The 18,866-nt window shown below is 38.6% G+C and overlaps 3 protein-coding genes across 3 annotated transcripts; 2 read left to right on the plus strand and 1 right to left on the minus strand.

Moving 5' to 3' along the window:
• Window positions 1-749: 749 nt before the first annotated feature.
• LOC108358809 (uncharacterized) lies at window positions 750-1,524 on the minus strand. Its single transcript, XM_017610302.1, has 2 exons — window positions 1,471-1,524; window positions 750-1,394 (listed from the first exon to the last, which is right to left on the minus strand). The coding sequence occupies exons 1-2, from the start codon at window positions 1,522-1,524 to the stop codon at window positions 825-827; spliced, it is 624 nt and encodes a 207-aa protein (XP_017465791.1). The 3' UTR covers window positions 750-824.
• Window positions 1,525-7,107: 5,583 nt separating this feature from the next.
• On the plus strand, window positions 7,108-7,831 carry LOC108358802 (uncharacterized). Its single transcript, XM_017610296.1, has 2 exons — window positions 7,108-7,609; window positions 7,710-7,831. Exons 1-2 carry the CDS (start codon window positions 7,145-7,147, stop codon window positions 7,770-7,772), a joined length of 528 nt encoding a protein of 175 aa, XP_017465785.1. The 5' UTR covers window positions 7,108-7,144; the 3' UTR covers window positions 7,773-7,831.
• A 3,274-nt stretch (window positions 7,832-11,105) lies between these two features.
• Window positions 11,106-16,522, plus strand: Cyp316a1 (Cytochrome P450 316a1). The gene is made up of 4 exons (XM_017610295.1): window positions 11,106-11,826; window positions 14,768-15,239; window positions 15,334-15,923; window positions 15,984-16,522. Exons 1-4 carry the CDS (start codon window positions 11,670-11,672, stop codon window positions 16,328-16,330), a joined length of 1,566 nt encoding a protein of 521 aa, XP_017465784.1. The 5' UTR covers window positions 11,106-11,669; the 3' UTR covers window positions 16,331-16,522.
• Window positions 16,523-18,866: the final 2,344 nt, after the last annotated feature.

Here is an 18,866-nt window from a genome sequence, read left to right on the forward strand (position 1 = left end):
TCAAGCACTTCTGAAATTCTCAAAAAGCCTTGACTTCCTATTGGTCTATGTGGCGCGGTCAGCCAGCCAGAGTAAAGACCAGACAATGACAAAGGTTTAACATCCCCATTGCGCCTCTAGCGTTGTCCTCGTTACATGCCATACACTTATCACTATGCACCAATCCTAACTTAGCTGCATAAGATGGTGTTAGACTGTGTCCTATAAGTACCACAACCAATACAGTGTGGTCTATCTTTGAGAACGTTTGGAGATATTTGGTGGTTTTTGCGCTGTAAGAGAGTAGAACTAACTTTGATATTCTGCAAGATATTATTCCATCCCACACAAATTTTACGCCTTAGATGTAATTAGCATATCTGATTTTTTTTCCTAAATAGTTCAGAGAAGCGCAAATCGTCCAGCAGCAAGTTTATCCCTGACAGCCAAAACCCTTATTCCCTTTTACCTCTTTGTGACCTGGCACCCAGAAAATAGCGTCTCGTCTATTGAGCAGAGCTCATCTATTTTATCTCTGCACTATTGTACGCAAAGCGACTTTGTCATCGATCACAGCTGCAACTGATTAACCCTTGAGATGTTCACACAAGAGCTAGGAGGGGCTAGTTCAGCTATAGATTTTGGCCAGAAAAATACCTCAGTAGTCTGAGAGTTCCGCAGCTCCAACTCCATTAGCAATTTTTGAGCCGTGGGGCTTAAAGGAAGAATAGATCCACTAGTGGTTCAGAGTGAAAAATTAAACCAACACATTACATGAATTCGTTAATCGATTTTTATTAAGTTTGCATTATAATCAATAGAATTTTTCAAAACTACAGACATATTTAATTCTTCAATTTGGAGCAAGTTTTTATGTTAGTGGGAAAATTGGTGAACACCGAAATCAAATCAGTTACTGTGGACTTAGCACACCCGGCATATTCACTCGGAGTTGATGGCAACTTTTTCGCCAAGGACACAGTGTTGGCGACCTGTTTTTTGAGTGTAATCAATTTGCCTAACAACTTTGCGAAACATTTGGCTGGAGTGGTCTTCTTGGCATCCGCTTCATCGTCGAGTGCACCATTGTTGCATACATTGCTGTTCAAATTGATGATGTCGTTGGAGGTACTCACAACAGCTTGCACTTGGTTAACGAGCGCATTCAAGCTCTTTAAAGCACCAGAGTTGCAATCCTTAACATCATTCAAGAAATCCACACCCGCAGTTTGTATGCTGAGCACTTCTTTGATGGTACAGTTAACACCTTTCAGAGTACGTAAAGCGGCTTTGAGTGTAAAGTAGAAGAAGCCGAAAATGCTGAATGCCGCCTCCTCATCGGCGATCGCATCAGCGTAGTCCAAGGCAGTAAGATCCTGTGGTTCTTCGTTTTCAACAGAGTAATCGATGTTGGCCTAAGGATAAGTAAGTAGTGGAACATAAAAGGTAGTCGAGGATATTTGTGAAAAATATTGAAAATTTTCTACTCACCGAGGCAAGTGCCAGGCACAGTCCGAGGATGACAGCGAGCACAGCTACTTTCATTTTGATACTTTTACGTTTGTTTTCCTAGTACGTTTATGTTTGAAAGTGGTCGGTGCACGCTTTTATACCCATTGGGGGTACTATTGGTTCAAAGAATTGATAATTTTGGCATTGCTTTGGGTATAATTGTGCAATGATAACACTAATTTTTATCATTTCAATTCATCACCTGGGGCTTAACAGCATTTAGCCATGTCCAAACTTAAATATTTGGCATATGAAAATATTTTACTTTTTATCGGAATTAATACTAAAGAAAAGTGCTGAAAACAGCAGCTAATTTTTAAGAGCTAAAGCGCGCAGGTGTTTGTCTCTAAACTAAAAAGCCTCATAGCTATGGAAGCCTTGAAGGCGTGTGGCAGAAGTACAAAGGTGATCAAATTCTATGACAATTGGCAACATCGTTTTTGTTTCTAATTCGGTTTCCAACCGTTTGGAAGAGGACCCCAATTTTCATTGAAATTGGCTGGCTATGTTATCAATCCAAATTGCTATCCATGAACGCATTCACAAAAAGTTGACAATCATGTCAATCATGCGCCAGTGGAAATTGCTTTCTGAAGCTTAATCTAAATAAATATCCTAAGACACAATTTCGGAAGAAATGCCCAAGTAATTCGAGTGCCTTTTGGAAGTATACAAATAAAGCACTGGAATTAAATATTTTCCTACACTTAACGCCCACTTGTCTAACTCGATGCTCCACAAATGCCCTAATGCACCGAAAAAAATGTAGCCCACATTTCACACAGAATGCTCAAGCAAAGCCGAAAAAATTGCCTTCCCTCCAAACTCCAAGCTAACAAATTCATTCATTCGAATGAGTAATATTCCCCACAGAAATTGCAAATATTTTATGAAATATATATTTTTCGTTTGCCCCCGCAGGATGCAACGCTGCGGCGCTAAGAGGCAACTCTTATTGAATTAGTGGCATCCAAAGAGCCAAGTGTCGGCATAAAAGTGGCCATCAACATCAAAACAACAACAACAATAACAAATACAAACAAGCCGCAAATTGTAGTGGCAAGAATTGGAGTACAATGCAAGTGGCTAAAAAAGAAATGCAACAAATAGCTGAGAATGGCTAGAAAGAAGGCAAAAGTGGCCAACAAAGTGGAAGAATAGGCAGCTGATGGAATTGCAGAGGAGGGATGAGGAAGGCAGTAGGAACGGCAGGAAGTTATGCGAAATAAAAAGGTATTTATCAACATACTTACATTTTTAATGGCTTTTTAAACCGCAAAAGCCGCACAACTAACATAAAATAGCAACTGTGGCGATGACAACAGCAACAGCAACAACAAAAACAAACAAACAAAGTGCTGGGCATAGCGAAAAAAATTGGAAAATAATGCCTTAGTGCAAGCAGTAGGATGCAAAAAGTGGTTATTTAAAAGATTTTTTTTTTTTGGTTTTTCTTTTTGAAAATTATTGCATTTCACAACTCAGTGACAAGTGGAAAATGAGAAAAATGCTTGACTGGTCGAATGATGAGCGCTCATTTACGTAAGTGCTACTTATAATGTAAGATTGGAAAGAATATTGGTAAGCGGAGATAAATACATATCTACGGTCAGCTATGGTTATTTTATTTTGTCTATCCGAATAATTATTCAGCGAAGCCTAGCATGAAATTTTCGCCTGAGAAGACCCCTAGTAAAATTTTCCGAAGAATAATTTTCTAAAACGGCGGTTGTGAGATATATCATATTCTACGCGCTAGTGATTTTGCTGACAAAGTCCAACGACTGGCCTTTCTGCTGATATCAGGAGCAATGAAGACGCCAGCTTTGGTGGGGTCGCCTTTCTTGTGGATTGGGCAGAGCACACTCAAATTCCAGTCGTCCGGCATGCGTTCATCTGACAGCGCAGCCAAATATCCCTTCCTTTCCCACCTTGGTATTGAAATCGCTAAGCACGATTTTAATATCGTGTCGGGGTAGCGCTCATATGTACGCTCCATCCGCTCATAGAAGAGTTTCTTGAAGGCCTCGTCCTTCTCTTGCGTCCGGTCATAAGCGAAGATGACCGAGATGTTGAATAATCTCGCTTTAATGCGGATCGTGGCTAAATGCTCGTCCACTGGGGTAGAAGACAGTACCTACTCGGCGACACGCCACACATCCAACACCGAATTTGCGCTCCTTTAAATGGCTGCTGTAGTAGACGTCGCAAGACCCCACGTGTTTAGGCGCGACTGCTAACACCGGACGCCTAAATGTATGCTATGTACTACTGCATGTGCAAAAATTTCCTTTATGCAATTTATGACATTTTTGCAAATGCACTTCTCAACTGCCACGTAATTGAACTTTTTTAAGTTTTAATTAGATGACACGTCAAGGTATGCTCGGCCTAGTCTGATGCATACTTCGGACACTGTTCCGGAGCTTTCTGCGGACTCTGCATGACTTAAAATTCAAATATCATTTCCTTATGAAATAAGCCCCGAAATAAATGCGTGAAGTTTTTTTTCTAAAAAACCGCCCAAAAACAAAATTGAACGTACCTCAAACAGCATTAAATAATTGAAATTTTGTACACATATGTATGTATGTATAGTAGTGAATCGAGCTCAATTAGCGCCTTAATCGAGAAATCTTGGCTAATTGTTCGATTGATTGCTTGTTTGTATTTAATAAAGCAATGATTAGATCATTTTGATGTCTCGTCAATACCATCCACACTCACACATTTCCAAATTGTTTGCCCAAATTTTACTTAAATTCACAAAAAAAAATTTTCATACGAAAGCATGCAACACAGTAAACCCCCACTATCAGTCGGCCGATAAGCAATTAAATTAATGCGCAAATTGCATTTTCCGACATGCTCGTTTAACTACATATTCAGGTATGTAAAATTAAATGAAAAATCTCGTCTGCTCTGAATTTTCATTTCATTCAATTTTGTCTTTGCTGTTAAATACCTCCATATGAATGTACCTACATTAGACTGCATCACAAAAAAAAAAGTTGCGGTTTTTCCGCCGGGATTACAAAATGTATTATATTTTAAGATGTCCACCAAAATAATTCGGAAAAATATTAAGATTTACATGAGCTGGACCGACTTGAAAATACCTCAAAAAATGGAGTTTTTCATGAATAGAAATAGTTTCTTTAAGAGTTGAAAGTTAAAAAACAGCACCATAAATCACACTACAAATTACGATTCCGTTCAAAAATTTTTTAAATTTTTTTTGAAAAATATTTGTAAGCAAATTTTTTAAGCTTAAACCGTTTTGTCATTTGAGGGTATTTCTTTGGCTTTAAATATCTTTAAGAAACTATTTTTATTCATAAAAAACTCCATTTTCGGAGCTACTTCAAATCGGCTCACGAAATATTTTGGTGGACGTCTTAAAATATAATAGATTTTATAGTTCCAATGGAAACACAGTACCGATTTTTTTTTTGTATGGGGAGTGATGCAGTCTAATGTACATAAATATGTATGCAAATGAATTGAAAATTGAAATTATTACAATTATAGCAAAAACAACAACACATACGGCGACGGCATGTATGAAAGCAACAAGTGTCAGTACATTTTCAGCGTAATTCGCACAGTTTATTGTTGTTGTTTGCTTTTCTGCTGTGGCGCGAATGACATATCAGCGGCAATTGCCGTTACGGCAAGATATGAAAATTTTCCTGCAAAATGCATACATACATATATTGTTATTGCTGTTGTTGTTGTTATTATTGCCGCATACAGCAAGCCGCGCCTGCTGTTGATAAAAAATAGACGGACAAATGACCACTTTACGGCAACGTAATCGCATTACGAACTCCAAATATGAATTGCACAGCAATGCAAAAAAAAAGAAAAAAACTAAAAAAATACAAATAAAGCAATAAATAACCAAACGAAAAAGCAATAAACAGAAATGTGCCTTGCAGCAAAAAAAAAAATCGAAAAAAACTAAAATGTCAGTGGGCGTTTGGCGCGGAAAGGGCGCAGTTAACCAGCAACTCACCCCTTCACCGACCTACCGACTGCTTCAGCATTCAAGCGGCGAGTTAGTTCGTCAGCCGGCCAGTTAGCCAGCAAGCAAAAAGTTATTAGTCGTTGAGTTAGATAGCTTTGTTGTTGTTATTGTTGGCTAGATTTGATTGCTGCGTTTCTGCACTTATTGTTGTTGTTTTTGTTTTTGTTTTGGGTGTAGGCGGCGAGTGTGTTAATTAGATTTCATAATAAAAATGTTAGCAGCAGGCGCTTGTAATGACCATGAAAAGCTGGCTGTGCTCGTATTTTAATTTCCGTTCCAGTCTTTGCAACGGAAATGGGCATAAAAATGTTATTTTGTTTTTGTTTTTCTTTAAGTGTTACATAAAATGCATTAAAAATATTACAAGTGTTCTCGCTAGTTGATTGTTGCTGTTGTTTTCTAAACTGGGGCGGTGTTTTTCTATTCAAATTCAAGTCGGTGCCACAGATTTGCTTGCTGTTGGTGATGTTCGTTAGGTTTTAAAGAAGTGTGTTAATACTCATTGTTTCAATGAATATCTACATATGCTAGGGTGGTCCTTAAAATACCAACATCTTAGCATACTTTTTTGTGATATGTACAAAACAAACATATCCACGAAAACTTCCCTTTTTTCATAATTTTTAGGGGTTTGAGAAAATTTAATTTTCTTTAAATCGCAAAAATTCGAAAAATCTTGACTGCTATAACTCAGATATGAATTTATATAAATAAGTTGCAATAATAGGTCAAATCTATCAGATTTCAAGCCAACCTTTTGTCGAAGTTTTGCAATAAAAAACTTAAATTTTTTCGAAACCTGGTATCGACCCCTAAATTTTTTTGGAAATTTTGAATTTTTCGTGGTTGTCTTTATTTTGCATCCTATATAAAATGTAGATGTTGGTATTTTAAGGACCAGCCTAACCCATACATGTTTGTTTCTCTACAGAATACTCGCAGTTATGGAACTTAATGAAAAATAAACACTAATTTATTGATGTAGTTGTTGCTTTCAAATTCTACTATGCCCTTAGTGAGTAAGCCACCGACTTTAGGGCAAAGTAGATTCCTGAAAGCAAATGAGTAAGGATGTAAGGCATATGAATTTTCATTTTTTTTTTTTAGTTAAACACACATACGCGGAGAGGATGAGGAATAATGAAAAACCAAGAAAAATAACGTTTTGATGAAAATAGGTTAAAAAGTTCCTGCAGTGAAGAACTTCTAGCAAAAACCACTTTCTACTGGGAGAATTATGACTGCGATCGAAAATGTTTTTTCAGTACCACATTCCATAAAATTCCAAGTCAACCGAATAAAAAAGTTTTAAAAACACATTGTTGACCTTACACAGTGGTCTTGAAACAATGATAGGTATGACTAAAATGCCAACCAAAACTGCTTGCATACCTGTTTTGGAACGCACCCATAGACCAATATGCCGTTGGAATTAAAATCATATCTGTTCCTATGCCTAAAATATTGTCAAATGAAAATTTGGAAAAAATTTAACTGCAATTGTTAGTATTTCTTGTTCAACAGAGTATTCTAAAGTTATCGTTTTGTATTTTAGTGTAAAAAAAAACAGATAGTATTTTCTCCAAGATAATATTTCTGGTGTAAGCTATTTGATTGCACATCATGTCTTCTATAAGTCATCCGCAACATAAGTGTAATCACGAAGAGAACAGATTTAAAGTGTGCGCGCCTTGTGGGAGAAAGATTAAATTCGGATCGTCAAAATCTTCAGAATTTAATATAACCGCAAAATTGGAGTGTCTTATTAAAAAATACGTTAGTGAAAATTTTAGATTAACCAATTCGAAGTTCCCATTAGGCATTTGTGGTACATGTCGTAGGGTTCTCTGTGACCGAGATAAGGATATACCAAATGCAACGCGGCCTCTTCCAAACATGCCTAACTATGAAGATTCGACAAAAGAAACAAGAACAAGTTCATGCTCTTGTTATATCTGGCTCACTGCTCGGGCAACCAGCCATCCAAAAGTTATACAAGGGAGAGCACATACCTTAAATGTATTGAGTGAAAAAAACTCCACCAATGGGTTGACTGCTTTGTCAGTTGGGTCAGAATTAAAAAATCATGTAAGTAAACTCGCTAAAGCCTTCCGAAGCACAGAAATGTCGGAAACATTAAAAATTCACGTGCTTCTAAATCATTTGGAACATTGTCTGCATTTTTTAGGCAACGACGGCTTCGGAATGTGGTCGGAGCAAGCTGGAGAATCCATTCATGGCGTATTTTTAAGATTTTGGCTCAATTATAAAGTTAATTCGATTGACGACCCTAAATATATAATCAATTAAAAAAAAACTGTAGTTGAATTTTCATCAAAACACATATGAATTTATATAAAATAATATTTTATATTGACTTTGTATATTTATAAAATTTATGCAACGAGAATTATTAAAATATGCAATTATGTAATATTATCTCTTGAATAACTAAGTTAAAATATTTTATGCTTATAACGTAAGAAAGTGTTATAATTATATTACCATAGACCTTCGCGATTATATAACTGGATTTGGAAAGTTCTAGATCAACATTTTTTAATATTTTAAGCATAGGAGCAGATGGAATTTTATTTTCAACGAAATTTTGATCTATGATTATGTACAAAGACAGTTATGTAAGCCATTTTGGTTGGCATTTTCGTCATAGCTATGGTTGCTTCAAGACCACTGTGCTTAGTTATGATGCGGTTGACATGGAAATTTCCATATCGTCGTTTAAAGTACAAAACCGCGTATCAAGAAAATGCAAAACCGCGTATGTAAATTATGTAAATTATTTTCTAGAGAGTAAAAACACTCATGTTTCAAAATGGTTCTCTTTTTTTAGAAAGAAATCACATTCCTGGCTAGTATATTTCAGGGCGAATGGATAAGGATTGAGCCAAGAGCTTGTGTGAGCAAATCCAATTTTTGGCAGCTAATGCCAGTTACGCGGTTTTGCAGAATGACGATACGCGGTTTTGTACTTTAATCGACGATATGTATATATTATGTATATCGGACCATCAAGAAAGTCATCCAGGCGCGCTAACCGACATTATCAAAGAAGGAAAAGCCGCATGCCTTTCGACATGGCAAGATAGTTGCTACAGCGGCCCCCATGGGAAATGCGGGCACACCCTTATTACTGATATAGGAAAATGGGCAAAGCGTATAAATGGTCAATGCAATTTCCATTTGTGCTCAGTCTTCAACGTCAACGAAGATGCTCGCCATGCCTTTTTACTTGTCCACGCTTCAGCGCTAAAAGAATGGAGCTAGTTAACATAACTGGCACAATACCAAGCCCGCAAAATATCGTTGAGCGAAATTGGAACACAATTGCCAACATCAAAAGATGAAAACAGGTGCCGCAGGAACCTAGGTCACAGGCCATAACTTAGGGTCTGAGTGTGCAGAGTAAATATATTTAAAATGTGAGCTTGACATTAGTAGATGGTGGGTGCGGTTAGCTGACCCGTCAGGGGTCGTGTTCATGTAAACGACTGCGGCGTTTGTTCAAGTAGATGTAACTTCACTTACTGCATCGGAACTGACGTAATACTTTACGTTAGTACCGGTTCTTTGGCTATTGATTAGCTATCTACAGTCACAGAAACGGCGGTAACGCACCTTATGGCCACCCACTCGTTGCGTTTTATTTTCCTAGCTTGTGTCGCTCTAATCTTGTCTGTGGACCTCTGACACTTTATTAAAGGCCCAGCAGCTCTCAACTCCATAGCTTATGCCAACTTCTGATTTTCTTCCTTGTCAGGTTGGTAAATATGTTTGACGAACGCAACTAGAGCTTGAGCGAGCCCGAATGACTGCTTGGATATCTGCTTAAACTTCAGTCGGGAACACCATGAGCCATATGCCTATAGGAATTGATAGTTTTGAGTGCCTCTTCACCAGACTTTCCACGAATTAGAGATCGCTGGAAGAATCTTCTCTCTCTGGAGTTGAAGTGAACGAAGCCTGAAGTAGCATTTAGAGCAACTTCTTTCACCATTGGGCCGACATCGATTAGCCCTGAGGCAGGACCATAGTATTATCAGTATCTGAGTCCGAAGAGATTTCGGACCCCAGCTGGGCTTTTAGTTCGGGAGTTCCTGCTATGCAGACGGAGTTTCTGAGTTCTGACGACGCCTCGGAATAGCCTTGCACGTGCCCTATGGCTCCGCTGGGAGTGGCAGTAGGCAGTCTACTAGCAGCTGCTGCTGAAGTTGGACTGATCTCTGCCGTGCAGGCTTGGTCCAGGAGTGACGATTTTTGAGCATCATCAGGCTCGTTCTGTAAAGTGATTTTAATTGTATTTTTTCTTAATGTTTTACCCACGCGTAACGGGAAATGGATATGTGGTATAAACTACACCGCGGTTATCTTGATACCATAGCTAGTCTCATTGAAACTGGAAGACGACCAGTATCCAGAGTCCGAATATTAGGAAACAGGCACACCCCTCGAGTTGTGGTAATACATGGGAAGGAGAGGCAGCTCAGAAAAGAATCCAAGAAATGGCATGAGACCAAAGTCAGATCCATCACCCTGACTGTCTTCTAATATCAACTTCTCCTCGCACGGAGGGTTCTTTTCCCCACCCGACTGCCACTAGCCAGCACTATAACCAGATACATGGCCATAGCTATAGCCCCTTTCCAGCCGCCCTCACGTGGAGAGTGTAGCCGCACTTGCGACAGTACATGCGGCACCCACTAAGGTGTGGCGACCATCAAGAGGCTTATGCAACCATAATCATAAAATATCGTCTTATTACATTTAGAATGCAGTTTCTTATACCGATTGCTGAGTGAAAGTTGGAAATATCTTGGCAGCCGGTTCGAAAATGCCCTAACTCAGAAAATGGATCAAGAACGCCCTACTTCAGAATTTGATTGAACAAATGGTTAAAAAGCGCCCTATCTGCCGATATATTGAATTTACATTGAGACAGGGCGTTCTTGAACCATTTGCTGAATTTGGATGTTCTTCAACCAAATTCTGAAATAGGGTGATCTTGAAAAACTTGCTGAGACAGGGTGTTTTCGAACCGGCTGCCCAGATAGGTCAACGTTTCACCCAGCCGTCGATATAGTATCTGATATCCCTAAAGTTATAACATCGATTTTTGATTGATGTATCTAAACCAGTGACGATCCGTGCTAACTAAGTTCGAGTATATGAAATAAAGTAGACTAAGAGGTGCCAAAATTTGTTTGCGGTATCTAGGCTACACAGTACTTATACTTAAAAAGAGCTCGTAGTTTTTCAAATCTCAGCTACCTGCCTGCACAGATTCAACATTTAATATCTATTTGCTTTCGTTTTTTTTTTTTTTGTTTGCAAACTTGTAGCGTGAGATTTGCGCTCCGATTGTGCGCTTGCGAAATCCACTTCCGTACATCAGTGCTAAGTGACACACATCGCTACTCAATGGCTGTGGTTGACGCTGAAGCTGGCCTACTAAAGGTACTCTTATTATTCATTCATTCACCTGGTTTTTGGACCGAAAAGTGCAAATTTGACTTAAGCTCCATACTACGTCATACACAAGATACACATCTTGATTGCTTGGTATGCAGTTATTTATAGTTATCTCACTTGCACGCTGAGCATCATGCTAACACTTTCACACTCATTACCGCTAACTAGCGAACACAAACGGCCGATAAGCAAATAAACAAAATCAACCGACCAAAACAAACATAGTCAGTTATAGCCGCAGTGAATTTGGTGGAAATAGTTATAAATTCACATCTGCGCAGTTTGGCCAAGAAAATAATTCGTCGGGAAAAAATACCTAGTCTTTATTAAAGTCGTTATGAAGTTAGTGTTATTAAAATGTTAACTAAAGTATTTTCGAATTAAGACACCTGTACTACGGTGTATGAATCTGTACCTCAAGAAAGTGATTTTGACGCAGTTGCACAGGAAAATTTTCAGCACCAGCAGCTGAGTTTATTGAAGTGGAAGCAGCTTTGAAGTTTGTGGAAGCAGTGACGCTGATCGTACGCATAGACCTCTCTGTATTTTGTTACCAACAGCAGCTTGTACCTGAAAGACGGTTGTGTGGCTTTGGTTAGCATCTTTCGCTGGCTGTTTGAGATTTTCAGTTTGTGTTGACGCTTCAGTTCAACTTGTTGCAATGATCGTGATTTGCATATTCATCTCGCTAACGATCGTCTCGGCTGTGAATTATTTTAAGTCGCGTAGAAAACGTGCGCTCATCACAAATCTCAGTGGACCACTAGCTCTGCCGCTAATTGGATCAGTGCAAAAATTCTTGCTGCTAACGCCTAAAAGTGAGTGTGGCAATAAGTGATCGGGTGTTCCTTTGTGAAGTTAACTGATTGATCGTGTGCATAATTAGCAGTTAAAGAGAATACTTTTACATACGTTTGGAAAAACCCTCTTTCATAAAAAATGTAAACGACTTCAATTTGTTTAGTTAATTTTTTGCGGTCTGGTCGCCGCGTTACTAGAGGTGTGCACAACCAAGAAATACTATCACTAAAAAAGTTTTCCCTGACGGCGGTAAACACTCGGCTGCCAATGGCATGCCATCGAGCTTCTCATAAAAATACATCTCTGGTTAGGGAGTGGTATATAAAACTATAGATCCATCGATCCCTTCAGAATACTCATAATTTTTTGGGCATTCATTGTAGTCTTTAGCTTTTGATTTTTCTGTGGACAAACATTTTTGGGCAAATAGTTTGGCGGGCACACAAGTCCCTAAAAATTTAAGGAAAATATATTCTTTAAGGCAAATATGCATACGGAAGAGATCAAGATCTTACGGCGTGCATCACGGGTGCAATCTGAAGGAGCGCAAACTCGGTGGCGGAAGGATAAATGATACGTTTTTATAAGCCTTTCGGTCGTATGCTGATAGACGGCAACAACGCTCACAGCGTGTTGAATGCACGTACGATTCGAGGACTTGACCTTGACTTGGATCACTCACCTCACTGAAGCACAGATTATGCGTCATAATGCACAAGGAAAACTCGACGTTGAAAAGCTGCTATCTTAAGAGACAACCAACAAATTCGTCACTTAGTTTCCGCTTCGGCCCTCGGAAAGCATTATTCAACAAGCCAGTGCCTGCCAGTAATGAAACGAAACTTTTCCCTCGTTGCTGTGGAAGTACCCAATCGATTTTCAGCGAGCCGACAAATATAATTGGAATTACGAGGAATACCAAGCTGCCGCAGAAAAGAACGATGCAGCCTACAGCATCACCCTGCGATCAGGCACAAGGCTATCCTATGGAAGAGCGTATCAAAAGGTGACAGGGAAAGATAATAAGGAATTGACCGAAAGTGAAGAGTTCGAAGAAAATGGGTTCGATAAGTTTGCTAGAAAATTCGTAGCTTTTAAAACCAAGCGCGAGCTCTTATAAAAATAACAACGTTGACCTGATGAACGGTGGGCAGGTGCTGGCAGCAGTGGCGATAATTGTGGAGATAGTGGAGACCCCGCGTCCCCAATCGATGTTTTGTTCCCTGACCATTACGTGGTTCGAATAGCAATAGCGCGGCATAAAATTTAATAAAGCTGAAAGACCCGCTGACAACTGAGCTATTCAATTATTCTGGCAAGGAGTTGGTGAGGTAATGTGACGTTGAGAAACACAAGAAACTCGCTTAGTACTGGGTACGACCTCTAGAAAGAAGCCCACCTAATAACAAACGAGCTTCCCTTTACACATCTGAGAGGGCTGTATGAGCTTAACAGCGACATTGACAGCGTTGAGTCCGCTGACTAGGATACATAAAAAAAGGATGCCGCTACCGCGGTCCTGAGAATCCGATAAACCTCCTATCTGCAATTAGAAAATATGCCGCTTCTGATGAAGTTTCTAATGAAATTCGCTAATGGCCTCGAATTGAAAATGCGTGATGCAGTATTTCGAAAAATAGTAATTTCTAAGAAATTTGAGGTACACATTGCAGATCGAACTATCTGGAATGCAGGGAAATCCATAGACCAAACTTAATGGGGAGGTTTGGTACACATTGCAATCAAAACCTGATAATGGTAAAACTACGGCTGGTATATTTGGGCCGAACTGGGAAAAAATCGATAACAATGGGTAGCTATGCCACCGTATTTTAAAAGGTGATTCATGCTATACAAATTTGCGTCAGAAATTGCCTTAGAAGAGGCACATCTTCGAAATATATATATATTCTAATAAATTTTCAGCTAGTGCATGACTCATTCAAAGTGCTAAACGCTTATGGAGCCTAGAACACAGTTCTACTAGGATGAGTAGCGGGGCAAGATGGACATAAAACAAGGCACCAGCGCAGTATTGCATGGTGCGCAACCCTTTCGTGGGCTCTTTGGTCAGCGACATCAAGAGGATCATAAATAACTGAGTAGCGAAAATATTCAGCAGACCCTGGATGGAATTTCCAGGGCAGAGACAAGCCAAATGATATACCCGTCCTGCAAAGAAAGTACTTAATTTAGGCAGAGTGGGCCTTAAACTGTCACTGTGTACTACACGGGACAATGTTCCCTTCGTTCCTGAAAAAGATATCTGTGGCTTTTGTGAGTTGGACGAGGAGCGCCAAAACACATTCTCTGTGAATGTGGCGCTCTTGCTAGACGCAGACTAGCTCACTTGGGGGGTGCTACATTTAAGCCGTTTGAAATGTGAAACGCTTTCCCATATAGGGCCGAGGGTCACGCTTAATAGATCATGTTAGATGTCGCATATGGCCGTAATATTAATAATAATACCTATCAATGGCTGAGTTGAAGATCGACCCCTCTCGACAGCCGGTTTGGAAAAGCCCTTTCTCAGAAAATGTTTCAAGAACGCCCTATTTCATAATTTGGTTGACGAATACCCCATTTGAAAATTTTTCTGAGATAGGGCATTTACGAACCGGCTGCCAAGATAGGTCGATCTTCCACTCAGCCGTCGACATGTAAGTACGTTTTTGCTACTATGGGAGTTGAAAGACAGATGCTAGAATTGCCCTGCAAGTCTTGAAAATATCTTTCCGGTTAACCTAAATTTCTGGCAAAGTGGTATTAAAGCTGTAGGCTGTATTTTCTCATCTTCTCCCCGAGAGCTTTCGAACTGACCCTTTGCAACCTGGATTAAAATATATGTATGCACATTTATACAAATATATTTTTTTGTAGAATTGCTAACCTCCATTATTCAAAGTGCATTCACAAGCAAATGTATGTGTTTATTAAATGAAAGTGAAATTTTCGCAGATTTTCTCTCCAAGTCACGCGAATACCTCAACCAATTTGGTACGCTCTCACGCTGTTGGGTTTTCGATCGTCTCTTCATACTCACCGCTGACTACGAGTTTGTCACGCAGCTGTTAAATAGCGCAGATCATCTGAATACGGGCTACAACAATCTTTTGCAACCGGTATATGGCGACGGTGTGTTGAGACGAGATAATCAAGAGTGGCAACAGCGTCGTCAACTAATCACGCATGCGCTGCGACCAGAGGCACTAACAGATTTTGCGGAGGTGTTTGCAGCGCAAGCGCAAGTGCTGATCGAGCGGCTGCGTGGAGAATGCGATGGCAAAAGCAGCTTCAATATACAACCATATGTGGAGAGAGCGATACTTGATGTGCTGCTAGCAACGGCCGTGGGCGTAGAAGGGAAAGCACAGGTGGAGCTAACGAAGTCAGCGGATAGCGGAGCGGTGTATGCTGAAGCAGTTTTGGCGTAAGTTTTTCTTTTTTGAGCTCACATTTAATAACAAGAAAATAAGGAAATTGCATAATAAATAAGTACTGGTTTTTTCTGTACCATTTTTCAGGCTCATTCAACTCTTCACGTCACGTTTTCTTAGTCTACACTCTGCAAATGCCACAATCTACAGCATACTCTGTCCACTGCAGAAGCGACGTCAGAAGCGTCTACTGCAGACGATCAATCGCATAAATAACGAAATAATCGCGGAGCAACGCGCGGCCGCGTCTACTACAGCTGTTGATAAATCAAATGGCGCCATCTACACAATCCAAGTGCGTCAGTCACACGTTGAAGCAGCGCAGGCGCAGCAGCAGCGTGACTCACTTTTGAAAGCACTACTTGCGGCTAACATCGCCGGCGAGTCGCTGAGCAATGCGGAAATTTGTGATGAGCTAAATACGTTCATCTTTCAAGGCTGCCTGCTAACACCAGCGGCAATCTCATTTGCGTTGGTGATGATTTCACGACATCCCAGCGTACAGCAGAAAGTGCTCGAGGAGCTGTTGCACGTTTGGCCGAAGGGGGTGGCTCGCGATTTTACAGTAGACAATTTGATGAAACTTAAATATTTGGAGTGCGTAATTAATGAGACGCTAAGACTGTATCCACCACAGCCGTTAATAGCGCGCGATCTAAAGAGGAATTTCAACTATAGTAAGTTTTGAAATTTAGCCCAGAAAATAGTGAAATTTTAAAACTTTATTTAAATTTTAGCACACTTGCGGTTACGAAATGCCGTACTACCCGCTGAGTCCGAGATTTATATAAATATTTTTGAAATACTTCGTCAATCAGAGTGCTTCACGGATCCAGAATGTTTTCGACCGGAACGCTTTAGTCCCGCCGATGCCGTTGAAAATACAGAAATGCTCGCATGGGGCCTTGGTCCACGCAACTGTTTGGCTCAAAGGTACACCATGCTTTTGATGAAATCTGTGATTGCCCAACTATTGTTGGCCTATGAAGTCTTGCCATTTGGCGAGGAATTGTGTTTGGAAGTGAAAATTGTTTTGAGTTCTTCGAGTGGTTGGCAGTTGGCATTAAAGGAGCGCGATTACTAGAATTTTAAGTGTTTAGTTTATTTTTGTAGTTTTGGTAGTTTAAGTTGGCTTTAAAGGCCCATACAGGTACATAAGTATGCATGCATGTATATTTGTATGATTTGAATAAAATGTATAGCATAGGCAATTACTTAATCACAGCCAATCAAAATATACACTTATACATATATGGGGCGTTCCATACCAAAATGGACGGGGTTCACACTTCATGTGTTTGATTTGTTTAAAATTTTTAGGGTTGATGGATGAACATAAATAATAAATAAATATGAAATTTGAGCTTGACAATACATTTTTAAAAACATTTTTATAGCACAAAAACAAAAATTAATCGATTTAATAGTTTTCCAAATATCTCGAGAAAGGGGCGAGCAAAAAATTTGAAAAAATCCCACATACGCACAACAAAGTTCTCTATTAAATGAAGTATTTTTAAAATTTTTTTTCTTGAAAAATTTTTCACATACGATTTTTTTGATAAAAAAATTAGTTTTTTAGAATATGCCATCTCAACAAAGTTAATACTACAATTAAATATTGCGCAATACTCAGAACTACCATTGTGATTTTCTAAATTTTTTTCAGATGGCATATTTTCAAAAACTAATTTTTTTATCAAAAAATTTAGATGGGACAAAATATTTATATATTTAAATATTTCTTTTCATAATGAATTTTAATTTGTTTATTTGTGGTTTTTTTCAAAATTTTTTTCTCGCCCCGTTCTTGAGATATTTGGAAAACTATTAAATCGATTTGTTTTGGTTTTTGTGCTTAAAAATTTTTAAAAATGTATTATCAAGCTCAAATTTCATATTTATTTAGTATTTATGTTTATCCATCAACCCTAAATAATTGTGACGCCGTAGAATAAAATAGGACTTCCAATGACTTTGTGTGGTGATAAACAAATATGAAACATACATACATATGTCGAACAGTATACCCTTTCGTCGTTAAATATAAAAAAAAGAAAAAGGAGAAAGAAGAAAAATTAATATCGAGGTTTAACCAACACCACTTGAACGTTGCATCTTTTATTCATATAAACTATTTTGGTTTTACGTTTTTGTGACAACAGATATATTTTTAACATTTCCAGTACGCACGCGCTATATGTACCAGTATTTACGTATTCACTAACATTCGATTACAAGCAAATTAAAAAATAGTGATGAGCGCCGTCGAATACATTCCACAATGTTTCAGCAACATGTTGCTACTATTAATACAAATACATACTATAACATTGAGTTTGCAATGAAAGCAGTTAGCAATCATTTTGAAAACAATTCTGTTGGAATAACGACGAGGAATAACGGAGAATTTTATGTATCAATATTTTTTGTGCATGATTTTAAGCCTATTGGAAAAAAATACTTGGCCTTTTTAATAGCCCAATTCTGTATAGGTGACACAATTTTTTTACTGACAAATTTAAACTTTTTCAAATATTTTCTTATATGGCCATAACTTTAGAGAAGGTCTACTACAGTTTTTTTTTTACCAACTAGCTAGCAGTCTGCTCAAAGTGTTGGGAGCGATAAGAAATTTACCGATAGCAATTCGAAGAGGTGTTGGAAATTCTCTATGAAATGCCCTAAAATTTTTTCCTTACACCAAAATGTGTAGGTATCATCGAGTGTTCTAAGGACTGCGTTAAAAAAATGCTGATTCATACTTGCTACCATATTGTACTATCGAAATATTCAAATTAAATTTTTTGTATTTGGTGGATATATATTAACTCTGCATTGAATGCCAAAAGTCGGACTGAAGACCTTCAAAGTATAAAACGTACCAGAAAATAACTATTCCTAGAAAGAAAACGCAAAAGGATGAGATAATTACTGAAACATTTTTTTAATGCGTTTGCTGCGTACGAGATTATGAGACGTTCCTTTTGGTGGAATTTTCTTAGCATCGGGGACAGGCACTTTGTGCTGCCAATTCTCGAGGAAATGTCAGTGAAAAATTAAGGCAAAAAAGTAAAATTTTGTTTTATGAATTACTTAATGGCTGGTTATCTGCACATGGAAGTACAGTATATTTTGCTTAGCTGCCCATCCTTCTTTGCACGAAAAACTTGTGCGCTTAACCGAAAAAAGCACTTAAGCGAATTTTCTTTACTACTTCAATGAGGAAGGTATCCGAATCCCTATGAAACCAAATAATGGAGGAGCACTTACCACGTAGAAATTACTGCAAGAGAAATTTTTTCCGAATGGTATCTAATTATCTATATAACTACATAAAATAATTGCCGTTTCCGTTGTTCTGCAAGATAAGCAAAATAAATAATAGCTTGTAAAATTAGGGTAAGTGTAGAGCCAGTGCAGGTAAACGTAATACTTTCTTTGATAATTGATAGTAGTTGCAAATTTTTAAGGCAGGTATCGCTAATGTGCAGGTATGTTGAATGCATCTATCGGAGCAGTTTCCTTATAAATGTTAAAAATAATGCCGCTGATGCGCATTTTGGGGTAGGTATCTTAAATGTGCACTTAAGCACAAAGGCAGCAAAGCAAAATATACT

The sequence above is a fragment of the Rhagoletis zephyria genome, unplaced genomic scaffold (genome assembly GCF_001687245.7).
Source record: "Rhagoletis zephyria isolate East Lansing unplaced genomic scaffold, Rhagoletis_zephyria_1.1 Rzeph_scaffold_00296, whole genome shotgun sequence".
NCBI classification, from domain to species: domain Eukaryota; kingdom Metazoa; phylum Arthropoda; class Insecta; order Diptera; family Tephritidae; genus Rhagoletis; species Rhagoletis zephyria.